Source organism: Siniperca chuatsi, linkage group LG13 (assembly GCF_020085105.1).
Source record: "Siniperca chuatsi isolate FFG_IHB_CAS linkage group LG13, ASM2008510v1, whole genome shotgun sequence".
Taxonomy (NCBI): Eukaryota; Metazoa; Chordata; class Actinopteri; order Centrarchiformes; family Sinipercidae; genus Siniperca; species Siniperca chuatsi.
The window spans coordinates 16,212,506-16,231,107 of record NC_058054.1 but is presented as its reverse complement, the minus strand read 5'-3'; the positions used below and the strand labels follow the sequence as shown (position 1 = coordinate 16,231,107).

The 18,602-nt window shown below is 40.8% G+C and overlaps 1 protein-coding gene across 8 annotated transcripts in view; it reads right to left on the bottom strand.

Annotated features, from left to right (window-relative positions):
• The window catches only part of LOC122886643 (ephrin type-B receptor 1-B), a 153,104-nt gene that overhangs the window by 15,286 nt on the left and 119,216 nt on the right, over positions 1-18,602 (bottom strand). For 3 of the 8 annotated variants that reach the window (XM_044219081.1, XM_044219075.1, XM_044219076.1), the window contains exons 7-13: positions 17,203-17,365; positions 14,701-14,809; positions 13,608-13,672; positions 9,028-9,216; positions 7,553-7,800; positions 6,021-6,236; positions 1,343-1,411 (exon numbers count right to left, since the gene is read on the bottom strand). In XM_044219081.1, the coding sequence (XP_044075016.1) occupies positions 1,343-1,411; positions 6,021-6,236; positions 7,553-7,800; positions 9,028-9,216; positions 13,608-13,672; positions 14,701-14,809; positions 17,203-17,365 (1,059 nt within the window). Of the gene's footprint in view, positions 1-1,342; positions 1,412-5,306; positions 5,764-6,020; positions 6,237-7,552; positions 7,801-9,027; positions 9,217-13,607; positions 13,673-14,700; positions 14,810-17,202; positions 17,366-18,602 lie in introns of those variants that run through there. The other 5 variants (XM_044219082.1, XM_044219079.1, XM_044219077.1 and 2 more) reach the window with 4 other exon arrangements.

The following is an 18,602-nucleotide window of genomic DNA, read 5'->3' as shown; positions in this document are numbered from 1 at the left end:
TGATGCTGTGCATCATCAAAGAGAATCAGTAGATTACGTCTTCCCTTTACCTATACCAAGAAATAAAGAAAAAAAGCTCTTGAGCTTAAAATGTTTTGATATTAAAAAGAGTGAAGCACATGTCCATTATTGACAATAGTGTAGTGTGAAATTGCCATGTGGCATAGTGTGAAATAGACAGCAAATGTGAGACCTATATTTACAGCTGGTCTTTTTTTTTTTTTTTTAAATGCAAGCACTCTTAGCGGCTCAGTGAAAACAACTGTTGCCTTATTCAAATGCTTTTTAACCCAGATTTTGCTAAATGTATCTTTTTCACATGAAAATGGTGTGATGTATGGACATGGGCAGTGAAATCAGTTGTGACCATCATGGTGACACCACAGTGCCTCAGGGAAGCCATGGCAATAGCCACAAAGGGTTTGCTGGTTAACATACAGTACTGGTACAGGTGTAATGTCTATGTAAATATGTATTTTATGTTTGTATACAAATGTGATATGTTAGGATACAATTATCTACAAGAAAGTTCCTTTGTTAGTGTTTGGTCTGGTCCATATGGACATGTTCCCATTTCACTTCTTGTTCTCTCAGAGACTCTGTCCCTTTAACTTGCAGTGCATAAATATTTCACTACAAGTTGAAAAGACAAGCCAAAAAAGCGCATGGGCCTGAAGCCAGAGAGAGGGGGAAAGGATGCAAATAGAAAATAGACAAATGACAGAAACAACAGTGCGGTCCACATAGTGTGAGCACTGGAGCGGAGCTGAGAGAATGTCACTCAGGTCACAGGGATTTGACGGATGAGCTTTGTTACTGGCTCTGTGTGACCTCGCCTTTCAACCCCTCTCAGCCTCAATGACATAAACAAACAAACAAACACACACACACATAGAAAGACACCTGGGGGACATATATGTGTATACCCAGGAACACTTTAACCACATACAGTACATGCTCACTCACAACATACAGTACACATCGCGTGACATGCAAGGCAATGACAGCAATGACATCATCAGCTGAGGCACAAGCAGAAATTCCTGACCCATACCTGCCCTCCTCACTATGGCCCTATGGGCATGAACCTTCAAGAGAAAGGGTAACAACCGCTTGTCTAAGCTGTTATAGACTTGACATGCTATTCTCACACACCAGATTTTGGAAAAATATCCACACACACACACTCCCTATTGACCACTTGCTCTCTTATCTTAGCCACAAACTGTGCATTAAACCCCAGAGACCATGCCCAGATCTCTGACTTTAACACAAAACACACAATAAAATATATAACACATCACCACCGCAAACAGTTTGACGCATCATTCATCACACCTACACTGAGTATGCCGTTCCGATGTGCCTTTGTGTTGCTCTGGGAGCCTTGAAATGGGAAAGAAGTGGACAGCTGGAGAAAAAGGAAAGATAGATAAGTGGACGCATGGATGGATGGCTCCTTAGAAGGATGGATTGGTGAATAAAGAGAGGGTCTTCAAAAATCAATCCACTTCTTTGTCAGGTAAGCAGGGTCACTCTCATCTCACCTGGACTTGTGTGTCCCAATGGGCTACTTCTTAAACCATGCAACGTAATCAGGCAGTGATGCAAATACAAATACAAGAAAGCAATGAAACACAGAGTCTTTAAAATAATTAGCACACATCACCTTAGCAAGACCAGCGCAGTCCTAACATTGTCCTGTCAGCATAATTAATCACGACTGGTGAGCAACCAACAGAGAGGGAGGACAGCCCCCTTCTGTCTGAAACCTCCACAACATTGCTCCAGAGTGAACCCACATCCAGTGTTAACACAATTACCAACATGTCCTCCCAGCCATACATCCAGCATCACACCACAGGCACTGTAATTGGTGGGCTAGAATTGCAGGGAAAATTTTGAAAAGCAGTAGAGGGAAAGAGGTGATTAATTTGCTGGAGTAGGAGGTTGATGGTGATGTAAATCACTGCATGTCAGTGCAATTTAATTTCCCCGATTCCCTCTGCCACGCCAACCTTGCTCGCTGATTGGTTAGTGTCAGGTCATAGCTGAAGTCATGGAGTGAAGGGCACCATGCATAGCTTAATTACAGTATAGGACCCTGTATGGGACCTGTGGACCCCCAATTCCAGCCATGCTTGTTTGCATGTCCCCCTAATACAGGGGATGAGGGATCAGTAGGACAGGTGACATGACAGTCTGTGGCAACATCAGCTGTCCACATGTTAGCTGATCACATTTAGTTCAATTTAAGAATTTACCAGGCATATTGCTGGACCTCTCAGTGTGTGGCGGGATATGAGTAAAAGTGCTCTGTTGATTTGGAAGGAACAAAAATTGTTATGGAAGATTTCATCTGGATGCTTATGATAATAAGACAACACTCAGTATGAAAGTGAAGCACAGCCAAAGCTTTGATGTGCTCATTTTAAAATCTCTATCAGTAAAAAACACACCATCAAATGGTGTGTTACCATCAAAACAGCTCCCCAGGTTCAAACTTCAAACCTCACCTGCTCTATTGACTCTCCAGATAATGCCCTCAAGGAGACTTTGTTTGCATTAAACAACATCAAAATGCCGACCACAATCTATAATCCAATCCCCACCTTTTACACCCTGTTTTATTAGCAAGCTCAGTGGTGCAGACAACAGAGGTGCTGCTCTTCTTTGTTGCAACATAAGACCCATTCAGCAAGGTTTAGCCACAGGGGTCAGCCATACAAAGCAAGCTATTCCTGGGGAGCAATTAGCTCTCAGCCACACCAATGTGAGGTCATGTCTCCTCTGGCCCTTATGACACTTCCTCTTCACACCAGGGCTACCACCTTCTGCCAATCAGTAACCTCGACTGGGCTCACACTGTATGTTGTGCATGTGTGTTTTTGCATATAACCTAAATTAATAATTCTAACAGAGCAGTTTCTACCGAAGCTCAGCCACAAAGGTGGAAATAAAATAGAAATAAAATGCATTGTGGGTTTTGTATTATTGTTTTGTTTCGTCACATATATTTAGATGAAAACAAATTATTTTGAGAACTCTCTTTTCATACCTCGGTAGCTCTGACATACATAGGCTATTTGACTGCATGCTTTTGATCTCAAGTTTTACATGTGTTGAAATACCTCTGAAACTAATCCTAAAATAGGCCCTTTTTATAGTATAATATATTCATATTTATGCATAATATATACAGTGCTACCACAATGCTGTACATTCACAGTGTATACAACGAATCATTTTCAGAAAGAGTCCCCAAGGCGGTTTTATGAAACACGTGAAAATCTCCTCTCCCAGGTAAAACTGGCAGAATAGGTTGTGTAGTGTCACTGGAGACTGGTGACCCAAAATAAGAGGAAGACAGGTAAAATACAGGACATGACTCAGTGACTTGCAAAATAAAAGAGTATGGGAAAAATGTATGGCTATTGTAAGTATAAATATATATATATATATATATATATATATATATATATATACACACAGTTGTATGCAAAAGTTTAGGAACCCCTGACAATTTCCATGATTTTCATTTATAAATATTTGGGTGTTTGGATGAGCAATTTCATTTTGATCTATCAAATAACTGAAGGACACAGTAATATTTCAGTAGTGAAATGAGATTTATTGGATTAACAGAAAATGTGCAATATGCATCAAAACGAAATTAGACAGGTGCATAAATTTGGGCACCCCAACAGAAAAATCACATCAATATTTAGTAGAGCCTCCTTTAGCAGAAATAACAGCCTCTAGACGCTTCCTATAGCCTGTAATGAGTGTCTGGATTCTGGATGAATGTATTTTGGACCATTCCTCCTTACAAAACATCTCCAGTTCAGTTAGGTTTGATGGTTGCCGAGCATGGACAGCCCGCTTCAAATCACCCCACAGATGTTCAATGATATTCAGGTCTGGGGACTGGGATGGCCATTCCAGAACATTGTACTTGTTCCTCTGCATAAAGGCCAGAGTAGATTTTGAGCAGTGTTTTGGGTCGTTGTCTTGTTGAAATATCCAGCCCCGGCGTAACTTCAACTTTGTGACTGATTCCTCAACATTATTCTCAAGAATCTGCTGATATTGAGTGGAATCCATGCGACCCTCAACTTTAACCAGATTCCCAGTACCGGCACTGGCCACACAACCCCACAGCATGATGGAACCTCCACCAAATTTTACTGTGGGTAGCAAGTGTTTTTCTTGGAATGTTGTGTTCTTTTGCCGCCATGCATAACGCCCCTTGTTATGACCAAATAACTCAATCTTTGTTTCATCAGTCCACAGCACCTTATTCCAAAATGAAGCTGGCTTGTCCAAATGTGTGTTTGCATACCTCAAGTGACTCCGTTTGTGGCGTGTGTGCAGAAAAGGCTTCTTTCGCATCACTCTCCCATACAGCTTCTCCTTGTGCAAAGTGCGCTGAATTGTTGAACGATGCACAGTGACACCATCTGCAGCAAGTTGATGTTGTAGGTCTTTGGAGGTGGTCTGTGGGCTGTTTTTGACCGTTCTCACCATCCTTCGCCTTTGCCTCTCAATATTTTATGTGGTCTGCCACTTCTGGCCTTAACAAGAACTGTGCCTGTGGTCCTCCATTTCCTCACTATGTTCCTCACAGTGGACACTGACAGCTTATATTTCTGCGATAACTTTTGTAGCCTCCCCTAAACCATAATGTAGAACAATCTTTTTTTCAGGTCATTTGAGAGTTGTTTTGAGGCCCCCATGTTGCCACTCTTCAGAGGAGAGTCAAAGAGAACAACAACTTTCAATTGGCCACCTTAAATACCTTTTCTCATGATTGGATGCACCTGTCTATGAAGTTCAAGGCTTAATGAGCTCACCAAACCAATTGTGTGTTCCAATTAATCAGTGCTAAGTAGTTACAGGTATTCAAATCAACAAAATGACAAGGGTGCCCAAATTTATGCACCTGTCTAATTTCGTTTTGATGCATATTGCACATTTTCTGTTAATCCAATAAACCTCATTTCACTACTGAAATATTACTGTGTCCTTCAGTTATTTGATAGATCAAAATGAAATTGCTGATCCAAACACCCAAATATTTATAAATTAAAATCATGGAAATTGTCAGGGGTTCCTAAACTTTTGCATACAACTGTATATATATATATAAGTTTATTGAACTTAAGAATAAAAAAACTATCTTTAGGTTAAATAATATGCTCTTTATCCCCTATTGATCAGTTTTGCTTGAAGAGAACCTTACTGTCTACCAAATGCAAGCAGCAACACACATGATACATTGGCAGTAAACAAGCTAATTTGCACCAAAGTCTCAAAGCAGAGTCAATGAGGTGATACGAGACACATGCACATGCATGCCTGTGCTAACACACACATATAGACACTCGAATAAAAACATGCGCACAAACTCAGGCATGCCGGGAGTCCTAATGACCTGCGCCGTGTGTTTGCGAAGGTGTAAGAGTGTGTTTTGAATTAGGAAGAGGAGAGGCAGAAGATGAACTAATGATGGCTGCTAATAATTACAGATCTGTAGTGTGGAGGAGTTAATGAGGAGCCAAAGCCTCCCATGATGCCCCAGTAATAATGAATGAGGAGTGAGAGAGAAGAGGGAGGGAGAGAGAGGGGGTGGTAGCTGTCAGTTTGAGAGGCCGCAATGCCCTTTGGTTTCTCTGCACTCTGGGCATGTCAACGAGAGAGGAGCCTTCCCAGAGGAGGCTTGTCTCCACACTAATGAAGATGTGACAGACCTCCGGTCCATGACTTGCAGAGTATAGGAAAGATGAGGAAGGAGGATGAGGAAGAAGAAAGAGACAGCTCATATAAAATGAAAGGCACTGAAAAGGTTTTAAGATTTTCAAACAGTATCTGATAGAAGCAAAACTGATTAGACTGATAGGTAATGGTTTTTAGGATGTTTTGATTGCTGTATATGTGAATAAAAAGTTGGCAATAAAGTAAATAAAATTGATAATGTTGCCCATAGCATTCAAGCAAAATGAAACATTGCAAGTACTCACTAGAGAGCTGGTATAGCTGGGATCAGATGTGTCATCCTGTAGGTAGCGTGACAGGCCAAAGTCAGACACTTTACACACCAAGTTGCTGTTGACCAGAATGTTTCGTGCAGCCAGGTCACGGTGGACGTAGTTCATTTCTGAGAGATATTTCATCCCAGCTGAGATCCCACGCATCATCCCCACCAACTGGATCACCGTGAACTGACCATCATTTTGCTAGAGGACAGAGAGAGAAAAACAAATTAAAACTGTTATTTAGATATTATCTTTACCATGATCAACATAAATGAGAATAGCTGGAGGATAGAGATATTTTAGCAAATGCTGAAAGATACTGTTGACAAAAAATTCCAGGCTTGAATGTTGTTATTTTAAATACCACACTGTTTAAATCTGATTCTCTATTAGAAGATATCAGTGCAAAACAAATTACATGTTTTTGCAATTATCTGATGTATTATAGACAAAATGTAGTCTTACTGTCTTCAGAAATGCAGTTACCATCAAGGCTGCCCAGTGGGACTCCAGAATTATAAAAGCCTTGCAGTATATCACCACAGCCAGAGGGTACATCCACATACAGTGACAATGGGACATGATGTGTTGTCACACCTGGCATGTACATAAGAGACAGTCTAATCTACCTGATTTTCCCCATCTATTTGAGGTTGGAGCTACTTTTTTTTTCAAAGCAGGTAATTATGTTCACTTATTTCAGGTTAGAGTTTTTTTTCCTTCCCTTAGATTTAAATCATTTGTTTTTTACACTATGTCATTATAAAATCGAGATGCTGAGCTCTTTTCTTGCCTTTTAAATCCTCTTAATGTCCAGAGGAAAAGTATACTTGTATTAGATAAGCAAAATGGATTCCTGGAGCCAATCTTGCTCATGGTAAGTGTTAGCGCATTGTTCCATTCGGGCATGCAGGCATCCATCTCTTTAACATCCACGCATGGTGCCCCTACCCCTGTGTGAATGCTCTGAAGAGCAAGCTTTGAACCCCCGAAACACAGTAACAAATAAGAGGGTAAGGGAGATCGATGGAAACACAAGTCGGATGTGGCGGTTAGCAAAGCCAACTTCAAAGAGCCCCTTTAAACCCACCCTAGATCAAAGTGGAATAGAACACCAATCCATGAGATTGAAGAAGGAAAAAAAGCGAGTTGAATATTGATTAAGCTGCATGTCCGCTCAATCCTGACTATAAAAGAAAGAGTGAGGAGTCCATTAATAGCAGAAATTAAAGGCTGATGGGGCTAGCTAGTGGAAAATTTCAAATTAAGAATGATTGAAATCACGTTCATTGTCATGAAACATATTCTCTGTTGGCACAAGATAGGTTTAGAAGGCTTGTTCTAATTTGTATTTGGAGGGATCCTTAGTATGAACTCTTTTTGTGGGACGGTTTAATGACTCATTTCTAATTAGCTTCTCAATTCCATAATGCAGTGTTTCTATTCAACTCCTGAATATGACTTTTTATCACCCCATATAACTGTTTGCAATGTATGTGTTCACAAAAATTACTCACCCTAAGGAATGAGTCAAGGGCACCATTCTCCATAAACTCTGTGACGATCATGACCGGGCGGCTCTTTGTGACTACACCCTCCAGACGGATAATGTTTGGGTGGTCAAACTGGCCCATGATTGACGCCTCAGACAGGAAGTCCCGCCTCTGCTTCTCTACGTAGCCCACCTTCAGGGTCTTGATGGCTACATAGATCTCCCTCTTACCAGGCAGCTTCAAACGGCCCTTGTACACCTCCCCAAATTCACCTAGAGGGGAAACAGAGAGAAGTGCGCAGTGATTGCTCTGTCAAAAACAAGAACTGATCAAAAAGTGATCGGACAAAAGATTAGTGGAGTTGATGAGATCTAAATCTTTTCATTTATCAAGTTTATTGGCATCTCCTGTCCCTAAGCAGAAATATTACCCAAAGGGCAATTTTAGATCTTGATATAGTCTATATCAAGCATGCTGAGTGTTGTCCAATTCTCCTCTAGTGTTGCTCCTTCATGATATTCTTAACAGTGTGGCTCCTCTGACTCACAGTAGTCATCTATCCTAAAAGCCTGCCAAGTGTCTTCATATTGCCCAATCAAAGAATAACAGTCAAGCACTATCTGGTAAATATCTGGAACCTGTTTGATTAATTATCACCACCTTGGTGTCCTGCAGAGACACCACACAGTGAAATCAACAAAAACGGAAATCTTTAATTAATTAGTCCCCTTGCATCCTTACCCCTATCCTATCTCTGTCACTTCCTCACACCTAGCTTGCTGAGTAGGCCAGTCCTCAGGAGCTATTCCAGGCTCAGTCTCATTACCAGGGGTATTTTAGTCTCTGTATGAACCAACACATATAATATCAGCATGCCCTCCCTGCTGTAAAAAAGGTGTGTCCTGTCCCAAAGAAAAGACATGTTGGAAAAACATGGACATACTAAGCTGAAGCTATTTTAGCCTCCAGTTGCTCAGAATTTACTTCAAAGCAATCAGCTCCTAATTACCTGTTCATGAATTTTAACAGACATTTTAACAATAGATCTACATAAGAGAGGATTCTCAAACATCTCTCAAAATGAGTCTACCTATTTTACATGTAAGGTAAATGAAAAGGGATGATGCAAGGTAGAACATGTTATAGAGGAACACTAATAGGATCCAAAAACAGAGAAGCACAGGGAATAGGGCGCAAGGCTTGAGTTATTTCTAATGCCATTACGTCCCAGGGTAGCTGGCCTATATGCTGCTAGTGCACTTGACATAGGCCCTTGACATGTTCCCATCTGATGTGGCTGCCAAAAGGGCTGGGCTTAACAACCTTGAACAGATTCCGGCTAATCTTGTTTGCACACAAGCATGCAAACATATACATACACATATAACATATATAAATACATGAAAATATAGCAATCCACATTCACCTTGTGTACACGTGCACACATAAGTGCACACACACACACAAACAGATTGTTCCATAGCACCCATTCATCATACCTGCACCAATGACCTCCTCAATCTTGACAGTGGAGACGTCAATCTCCTTGGCGAATTCTCGTACAGCTTCGTTGGGGTCTTCGTAGGTAAAGGGATCGATGTAGATCTTCATCCCCGGGGAGCCTGAGAAGTGGGTCGGGCAGCCCAGTGGGGAGGGGCAGTTAGACATGTCGGCTCGCAAAGAGAGTTCTAGAACAACCAAAGTGCTCAATGAGCTTTCCAGAAGAAACTGTTCTTTTTCTCTTTGGCTAATGTCTGGTGTTAACGACTGATGAATGCAATTGCCCTTCAAGTCATAGCTTAAATCACAGTGTGACACAGCATTACTTACAATCACTACAAGCTCTTAAATGATGATAACTATTTGTTCTATGGTCCTCCTCAGAGACAGGCAAGAGCACTACAGTATGTAAATTAATATTAGCACATATTGCACACATTAAATAGTATAGGTGGATGATAACAGGAACAGCCTCAGTTACGAGCAGAGCAGACAACAAAATGGTGGTTTGATGATTCAGTACATGGAAGGGGGAAACAGACCAGAAAAAAAACAGAGAGAGAAAGAAAGATGAGGGGTGAGGGTATATAAAAAGAGTAAACATATACAGATTATTTTTTTTTTTTTACCCTTTTATCCCTTACCCTAGCAGTCTCTGCTCTTTGATAGTGGTAGAACCAATTTCCCCACAGCCCTTCCCTACAGGAGCTCATAAAGAGATAAAACCACTGCGCTATCAACTAGCTCTTTATGCTGTTCTGCAATAGGTGAGCTCAGTTCACAGACTGGAGATGTCTGCAAACGGAGGACAGATTTTCTGTGTCGACAGGCTGGGTGGGGAGAAATGCCGAAAGGCACTTGTAAACAAATTCAGTGCACGCTGCCACAAGACGGACATTACAGCAAGCAAGCAGACGTCAAATCATCATTTCTACAGTGACACCCAAGGGCAGCCCTCTTTCTCAGAGCTGTTTAGTCAAAACCTTGGCAGCCATGATTGGAATAAACCCATCTCCATCAAGTCAATTTGTGCCTGCTCATTTGCATAAGCCACATAGAGAGTGAGAGGGGTCTCTAGAGACAGGACGAGGATAAGGTCTGGTCTTGGAGGGATCAAGGTGCCTCACCTTGCTCTCGACTAGAAGCTGATTCTAGTTACCACACTAATTGCCTTGAACCCTGTCTGTGTGAATGTAATTTCTCATTAGAGATTCCATACAGATTGGATTCAAGTTAATCCATCAGAGGGTTTACAGTTTTGCATTCCATAAAGTCATTCTATTTACAAGTGTCGCCAAGCTGCTCACTCAGCAGCACCACAATCTCAGCAGGGAGCATATACACCAACAAATATAAGAACACATACTCTCAAAATCTCAAGTATGAGAACATGTTGGCTTTTTTTAATGATTTAGAGACTATAATAAAGGTTTTTTTAATATTTCCATCGTTGTTCTTATTTTTTCTTATATTCTGGAGTGCACTTCCACATACACATACTGTACGTACACCCATTACTTTCTAATTCACAGTCCAGAGTCCACTTTCATGTATAATTTAAAATGCAAACAGTTTATCTCTCTCCCTCCCTCTGGTACAGCCCTGGTTAACTGCACTCATCTTTTTATGGCCATCAGATAAAAAATAGATTCCTGCTTTAATATTTCAAAGCTCCTTCATCTGAGTGTATGAAGCAAATGTATCTAAACGTCAGTTCTATTTTTACCCAACATATAAAATAACAAGCCTGTTGGGAGAGAATGTATGGCTGCTGCAATGACTCACAGGCATTTAACACATATCATAATTTCGTATCGTTTTCAATTAATTCATTGAATTTGGATTATAAATCTCAACTAAATTCCTAGGCTACAACACAATTGCTAAAATGGTTAAGAGTATTTAGTATTTATTTAGTTGAGCAGCATTATACATTACAGTTTACTGCACTGCACTTAACCGTTATTTTCACCAATGTCCAGCATTTAGCCTGCTATTAGTCTGCTCTGCTCCTTTACTGAATGGCCCTAATGTATCCACAAATCAACCGTATGGCAGTAATGCTTACATTAATCTATTACTAGCTATGGGTACAATCAAATTACTGCTTCCTACTACACAGAATTTAAATATTAAGACAAACAGCAATGTCAGTAAGTGAAACAGTAACTTCACAAATGCTCATCTTTTTAAGTTAAAGGAATTCTTTCATATGCTAGTCTTTCATCAAGGACATATTTCTTCTAATTCCTTTTGCCTGACAATATTTGTAATTTAGCAATTTCAGTACATAGTAATTATATGTTTTATGTGATTATCCACTTTGAGAAATTAACATAAACAATTGCAGGACACTGTTAGCCTATAGTCTATACATCCATTTCATGTCGGTCCAAGATGCACACTAATCTATTATGTGGCTCTGTGAATATAATGAGTTGAGTTTACTTCCTAAACATAAACTAATTATACATCGTTTCATGTCAGAAAATTATTTGTCAGACACACACTGCAGCTTATTAGCTTGTAAATCACAGAGAGGATCTAAAAATGGTATGGGATTAACAGTCACATTTGTATAGATGTTAGTTTGGGTTTGTGGATTTCTGCAAGCCCTCACTTTACAGATGTTTACCAATTCTGCTTAGTTAACTCACTAAATTCACATGAATGCAGTATGCAGTGGCAAGAAAAAAGAAATAACAGTATAAACATATTTGGCATCTAACGATAACTAGATCTGGTAAATGGGCTTTCGAATCCCATTTTCATTCAGTGTGAGCACCAGATGCTGAAGCACAAACAACAGCTGAAGCTACAAAGTGACAAACAGGGTTCGAACATTAGTGATTTGAAGATAGTCATATGCAGAGAAGCATTAAGGCAAACAATAAACATGCAGTGCTTAGAAATGTCTGTCTGTTAATTAACTGATGTTGACAAGGTTGTTGATGTGTGGGAAAGAGTAAAAGGGAATAGATGCACTAAGAAAAATTGTAAATGCTTAGTGATGCAGTGCATGTGTGTAATATGTTTGGATGAACACTGGTGATGTTGGGCAATTAAAACAAACAAAAAAAAATTACCCTCCAAGTCGCACAAGCAACACTTGATTCATTTGTGGGGATGATGTATGTGTGTGTTCCAATCTGCTTGTCATGACATCTCCACCCAGTGTTTGGTGTAGTGTTAGAGGTCTGATTTTCATAACCATGACCACTCAGCTGCACTACTGAATTTACAGTATGAGCAGCATCCCTCTTGACGCCTGTCATATTAGGTGGGCTGGAAATGAGGGGACATCACCTGACTTGTGTGGCAACAGCTGGAACAGTAGGCAGCTGGGTGAAAGCCGGCAATACATTTTTGGAGATTCACCCAAAACAATTGACTGAGTGGCGCTATTTAATTGTTGCGTTGAATACTGTAATTACAAAATTGTCAATCAAATCTTGAGAGAATAGAAGAAAACAATGAATCAAGGCGTGGGGGATTACTTCATGAGAGTTGGCGGTTTGAAGGGTGAAGGAATAAACCTATGAATAGGATCCCTTATCAGCGTTTTATTTCCTCTCCTATTCAAATTGCTTATTCGATGATTAGGGCTACAAGCGTCTGTGATCTTTTGTTTATTTTCACCCCTTATGTTAATTGCATTTGGTTTTCCCAAAGATAGCCCATGACAAAACTGACTCCTCTGCCCACAGCAGTTTTAATGAGCCCCCGGCTGCCACTGCTGTAGCTATGACACAAAGTAACTGTGTTGAAACGCTTTGCTGTGTCAGGCTAAACAAAACTCTATCCCCTCGAGTGAGCCCCTTTTCAGATTGCTAGGTTGGCAGTACACAGGGCTTTCATTCGAGGTACAAATCTTATACACACCCCTTTGTGTGTGTGTGTGTGAGTATGTGTGTCGGAGGTTATACTGTATGTGTGTCCCTCCAGGCTCCTTCCCCTCATCAGTCGGTGCCGGGGTGCTTAAAACATGACTCAGTCACGGCTATCGTACAGCCCTGAGAGATGTCTGTCAGTCAGTGTCATTGTGTAAAGGAAGGAAAATGTCATTTACATCGTCAAACATCTGCTACCTGAGGTAATTTCCCTTTTACCTTACCTCCTTTTCATTAATGCATTATGAGTACATGCTTTACGTACATATCATATATCATAAATGATATGACAGCAGTAGAGGGCAGTATTACTAATAATAGAGTAGATAGAGTATGTGCATGTGTCATCTGATTTAGATGCAATTGCACAATGTGCTCAAAAGTTAATATAGGTTATGTCAAATAGACCATTCTCCTGCAATAGTATTTATGTACCAAATTTGTTAAAGATTGGATGAAATTTGTTGTAGGAGTCATAAAAAATATTGTTATGCTCAGGAAGAAATCTGCGTGGGCTATACTGACACGTTCATCTTGAACCATGAAAAGTGTCACAGTTCAGGAGTTATGAGCCAAAATGTAAAGTACTTCATAAAAAGCCATCCAGCAAATTAACAGACAAACAAAACATATGGGACCAAAAACTTACTACTAGCTTATAGAAGCCGTAAGTATTAGGGTGAACTCACCTCTTCCTGTGCTGTAATGTTGCAACTTGTCACTGTACACCGCCTCCTTGGTGTATGCCCTTTTCCTGGGGGAGCAATGAATATTGAGAGAGAAGAGAGAGCGATGACAGGATGAAAGGAAGTGTAAATGAGGCCTTATTACTGTTCATGTTTCTCTGTATGGCCTGAAAATGACATGGCTGAAATTGAATCAGTTGCAGAGGGTTAGCAATGGCAAATGAAGTTTATGAAAATGAGCTGATTTTTAATTAGACCTTGATAGGATCGCTCTGCTTTTCATCTGTCTCCTCCGCCTCAGCATCAAAAGAGCCTGGCCCATTTGATGAACACTTTACTTGCTCAAAGTTGCACACAGCACTGCAGAAAATGTGACTTTCATATATCTAAAGCGGAGCAAGATAATGTGTGACAATGTGACAAACTGCTGCAAAAGGAAATTGGCTTGACTTAAGCAAGTTAACAGGGCAAAGTAGGAGTTGTTAGGTTCTCTATGGAATTGAATATTCCATTTCCAATATATCAACTTAGCTTTCCTTTCCATTAAATTGATTGCTATTACTGAATGCTCTATGCGTACAGTATATGCAAGGAGCTCACATACTACTATAACTACTATAACATACTAAGTATAACCTGGGAATGGGGCTATGCTGCTAATACTGTAGATCTCTCAAAAACACACTGTAACACCTGAGTTTCAGTGTCAAAGAATATGAGTAATTTTAAGATACATTGTCCTGATATATCACTGTACACTGAATGTTACTTTGACATATTGTATTATATGCAAAGTAGTCATATATGGTTCAAAGAAGGTTCTAAGGTTCAAAGAGTGCAATCCATCACAATGTGATGGAAATCCATCTTCATGCAATGTTGCCATCTCTCTCAATAGTTATTAGCAAATGGGGAGCACGCTGTCCACCCCCTACATTTCCTACAGTTCCCCACAAAGCTATTTACTGCCATTGCAATGGCAAAAGTGGGCTACATTTGTTGCTATTTTCTTCTTGAGGAGAAAATTTGGCAGTCTGAAAAGAAGCTAAATAATTTATCACGGACAAATGTAGCAGAAAAAGGAAAATGTGGTTACCTGCTGCACACGATGGAGATAGCAACAAGGGAAACAATAAAGACCACTCCTGCTGCCGCTGACCCCGCAATCAGAGGAAGCTGTTCTCTCAGCTCAGACTTGAAGTCATCTGTGTTACACAAAGAGAAAGACAGACGGACAGACATTGTGAATGGCTTAGGTGGAGCTTAAGGAGCATGGCTGTGTTTATTTTGAGGTGTGTATGTGAGTGTGTGTTTGGGAAGTAAAGGGAAGAGATAGAGGGAGAAGAAGAGGCAGAGTGGACTGTGTGTACTGATACATATAGATCTCTCTGTTGAGTGGTGCTGACTGAAATCTGGTGAGCTTTAGCAAGACTGACTGACAGGTTGTGTTTGATAAACCAGGGGAGAGACAGAAAGTGAGAGAGAAAGCATAAAACTGATGGTAAGAAAGAGCGAGGAGGGCCTCTCAGCCTTCTCTGTTGCAATACCTGTCAGAAACGAGCGGACAAGAAAGTGCACCTTGGAATGTTGTTTCTCATGTGTTGAAAACAAAGTCATCTACTGCCAATCACACATATAGCCCAAACATGTTTTATGTACGTAGAGGACACAGTCCTCTGTCAGAGGACAGCTTAAATGCCTAAAAACACTACACAGCAGAATCCTCGGTTATCTTTTTGTGTGCCTGTCTGCCCACAATTTTGGCACCAGCAAACACTGTAGTTAAAGCAATGCACGATTTAGCATGCTGCAGGCAAATCAGCAGCTTCTAAATCCAATCCCCCGTGTAGAATGGGCCTATTGGATTAAAGCGATAAAGGGAGAACTAATGCATCTTCGGAGCAGTGCGAGAGTTGGGATATATGAGGAAACCCAATGTGACAGGAATTGCTCACTCTTTTAACTTGCACATGTATCAAGTACATTTCAAGCAAACAGTGTGAATGATATTCCAGCTCCTCAAGCTTCCAGGCAGTCTTCCTGTTCTTTGTTGATGCATATTTGACGTGAGAGGTCCAGATAAATCTCCCCTTCACCCATATGAGAATGGTGATTTTACCTGACAGCCAGAAATCACACAGCTACCTGTTCCAGTGGTAAATAGGCTCCTATTACAATCAGTTAGTTCTCGGGGCCTCAGCCTATTAGAGAACTGGAGAACTGAGACATCAGTCACCTCACTGATGGACCAATCACCTCTTTTTCATCACAACTGTCAATCAAGTCTGCACTGCTTGCGAGTTTGTGTTTGTCTGTGGCAAAAGGACACCTTGTGGAAATGTATGAAAATGTGCTGACAGGAAGACACAGGGACAAAGGGATTATATGTTTTTAGAAAAGACATGGATGGAGAGCAGTGGTTGGGTGTCTTCATGAGACAGTGGAGCGGCTTGACAAGGGGAGAGGAGACCAGTAGGGCAGGAGGTGGAGCTGTGGATGTGATTGTCACCAGTTCTCCAGCGTCTGCCGCTAATTGCCTGGACGAATGTCGTGCTATGGCAGCGAGCCAACGGATGAACCGCTAACTGTTTGTGTGAGAAAGTGTGAAGCGTGTGCGCGTATGTGTGTGCCTGCATATGTGTTTGAGGGAAAGACCATTTGCGACCGTGAGGGAGAGCAAAGGGGTCATGATTGTGCCACTACATCTGCTCTGCACAAGTAAATAGCCCCAATGATCACCTTCATCATCATTATTATCCTTCTCATCTTCCCGTCCCTCAAGATCTTCACCGTCTCATTCATCGTTATCATCCTCATTAACACAATACAATATAGAAATGTCACTCTTGTCTTTGATACATTATGAACTATGGCCACACATGCATAGTAGGCTAGTTGTCCAGCAATGCACTTTGGCAAATATTGTGAATGTTACACATATCCAGTCAAATGTTTAATCCATCCCAACTGAATCATGCTGTGTTAAGTTTAGCATCAATTTCACTGCCTGGCAAGACTATAAAAAAGTACTACATGAGGAAGTGATATGCAACTACCAACCCTGTACACACACCTTCTTGCAGTTACACTAATAAACATAGTTCCACAACCTTGCCAGTATAGCAGGTGTTGCAGCTCCTCTTCAGCCCCTTCCCTCTCCACGAATCCAGCCCGCCCCCATGGAAAAAAATTAATCTCATCAACTACTAATCACAGCTATGCATTCTGGGACGGCTCTCTAGCAACAGAAGGGCCGGGTGAAAAACCAATTAGCTAAGCATTTTGGATCAAGCACAGTTAGTTGCACAAACAAAAGACACTCAGCGTTCTACATATTCAAAGCACACACACAAACACACACTCCTGACCGTGAAGGAAATTAATTTAGCTGTAGAAATAGAAGTGCAATCAAACATTACGGTTCCCCTCTATCTCACCTGCTAATAATAATGCAACAACAAATACAAAGAGCGACAAAAGTGTTAGAAAGAGTTAGGGTGTGTGTGTGTGTGTGTGTGTGAAAGAGCGAGACAAAGCGAGACAGAGTAGGATAGAGAGAGACAGAGAGAGCTGTTTCTCCTGGCTCTGCAATCCTTACCATCTGTGAGGGTTTGGAAGCACATCTTGCTGCTGTATTTGCCAAAGCCAGCCACAGTCCGTGCCCGCACCTGTACCACGTAGACTGTACCCGGCCTGAGGCCCTCCACGCGTGCAGTGTTAGTTTGGCTTCGCAGGATGGTGGAGTTAATCTCTGCATGGTCCTGAAAGGAGCAACGAACACAGGGAGCAGGTTAGAGATGACTTATAGAGAAGATGACAGCGGGAAAGTGTTAAACCACACAGTTAAGACAAGATCCAGTGGTAGTAGCAGGAGTTTGACAGTGAGACAACAAACAGGCTTATCAAGCATCATATATTCAGGAAACAGTACGGGGAAAGTGGACCAAATCAGTTTAGGCTATATATATTGTAGTTGTTGTAAACCAGAGATACAGGAAGTGCAGTGTACCTTTGATAAACAACACTGACAGTGGACGGATGAAAGCAGTAGATAGTAGAGAGGCGTGGATAAACTGACAGAACAGTTAATGGTAGTGAAGCTCTCTTAAAATGTACGTTTTAAGGGCCCATTTAAATGGCAAGTTGTAATATGTTTGTTATTCCAGTTTTTAATAAGGCTTTGGTCAGTTTAAACTTCAAATACACACATTAAAATACACACACACACACACACACACACAAACACACCACTCACACAAACACACAATATTTCCCATTCATAGAGTAACACACATACATAATATGGTAATTAAAGGCAATAATTTCTTGCAAATTACAAAGAGCAATAGCTACTTCTGAACAGTAATAGAATAGCATTGTATATTTGTCTCTTCAGATGTGCTTTATCAGGCAGTTTAATTACTGCAAGAAGTTTGAACATTACATCCTCTTGTTTTGTTGTCTGAAGAAGGTTGCTTTTTAAATCTGATGGCAGGCCAATTCCATCCACAGAAAGCATTTTATTTTTTCACTGAAGGAAATGCTATAAAAATCCTTTGGTCAATCATTGTTTGTTGTAACGTTCTATTTAGGTATTTGCCCTCTTTCCTATGCTCTGTTTTTAGAGTTGAATATCTGTTTAGATCTTCGCAAAAGTTTTATTTTCACCCTTATGAACGTGCATTTGTCTGTATGAACGTACATTATGAATGTATGCATTTGTTCAGGTGTGTATGGATGCATACATATAGCCAACCATTATGTAAATGTTTATTCTGACCATGGGACCTGTCCTGTATCCTGTATCTCTGTCTTTCTATCTCCAGACTCAAGAGAGCTAGTCAGGCAGTCTGCTGCAGTGTAGTTTGGGGCTTGCTGGAGGTATCTGCTATGGGGGATCAGTAATTACTTAGGCCTGTCACCTTCCCATAACCCAGAGTGAATACGACAGCCAGAAAATAAGACACCTACACTACACCCACTACTGCAGGCTGCTGA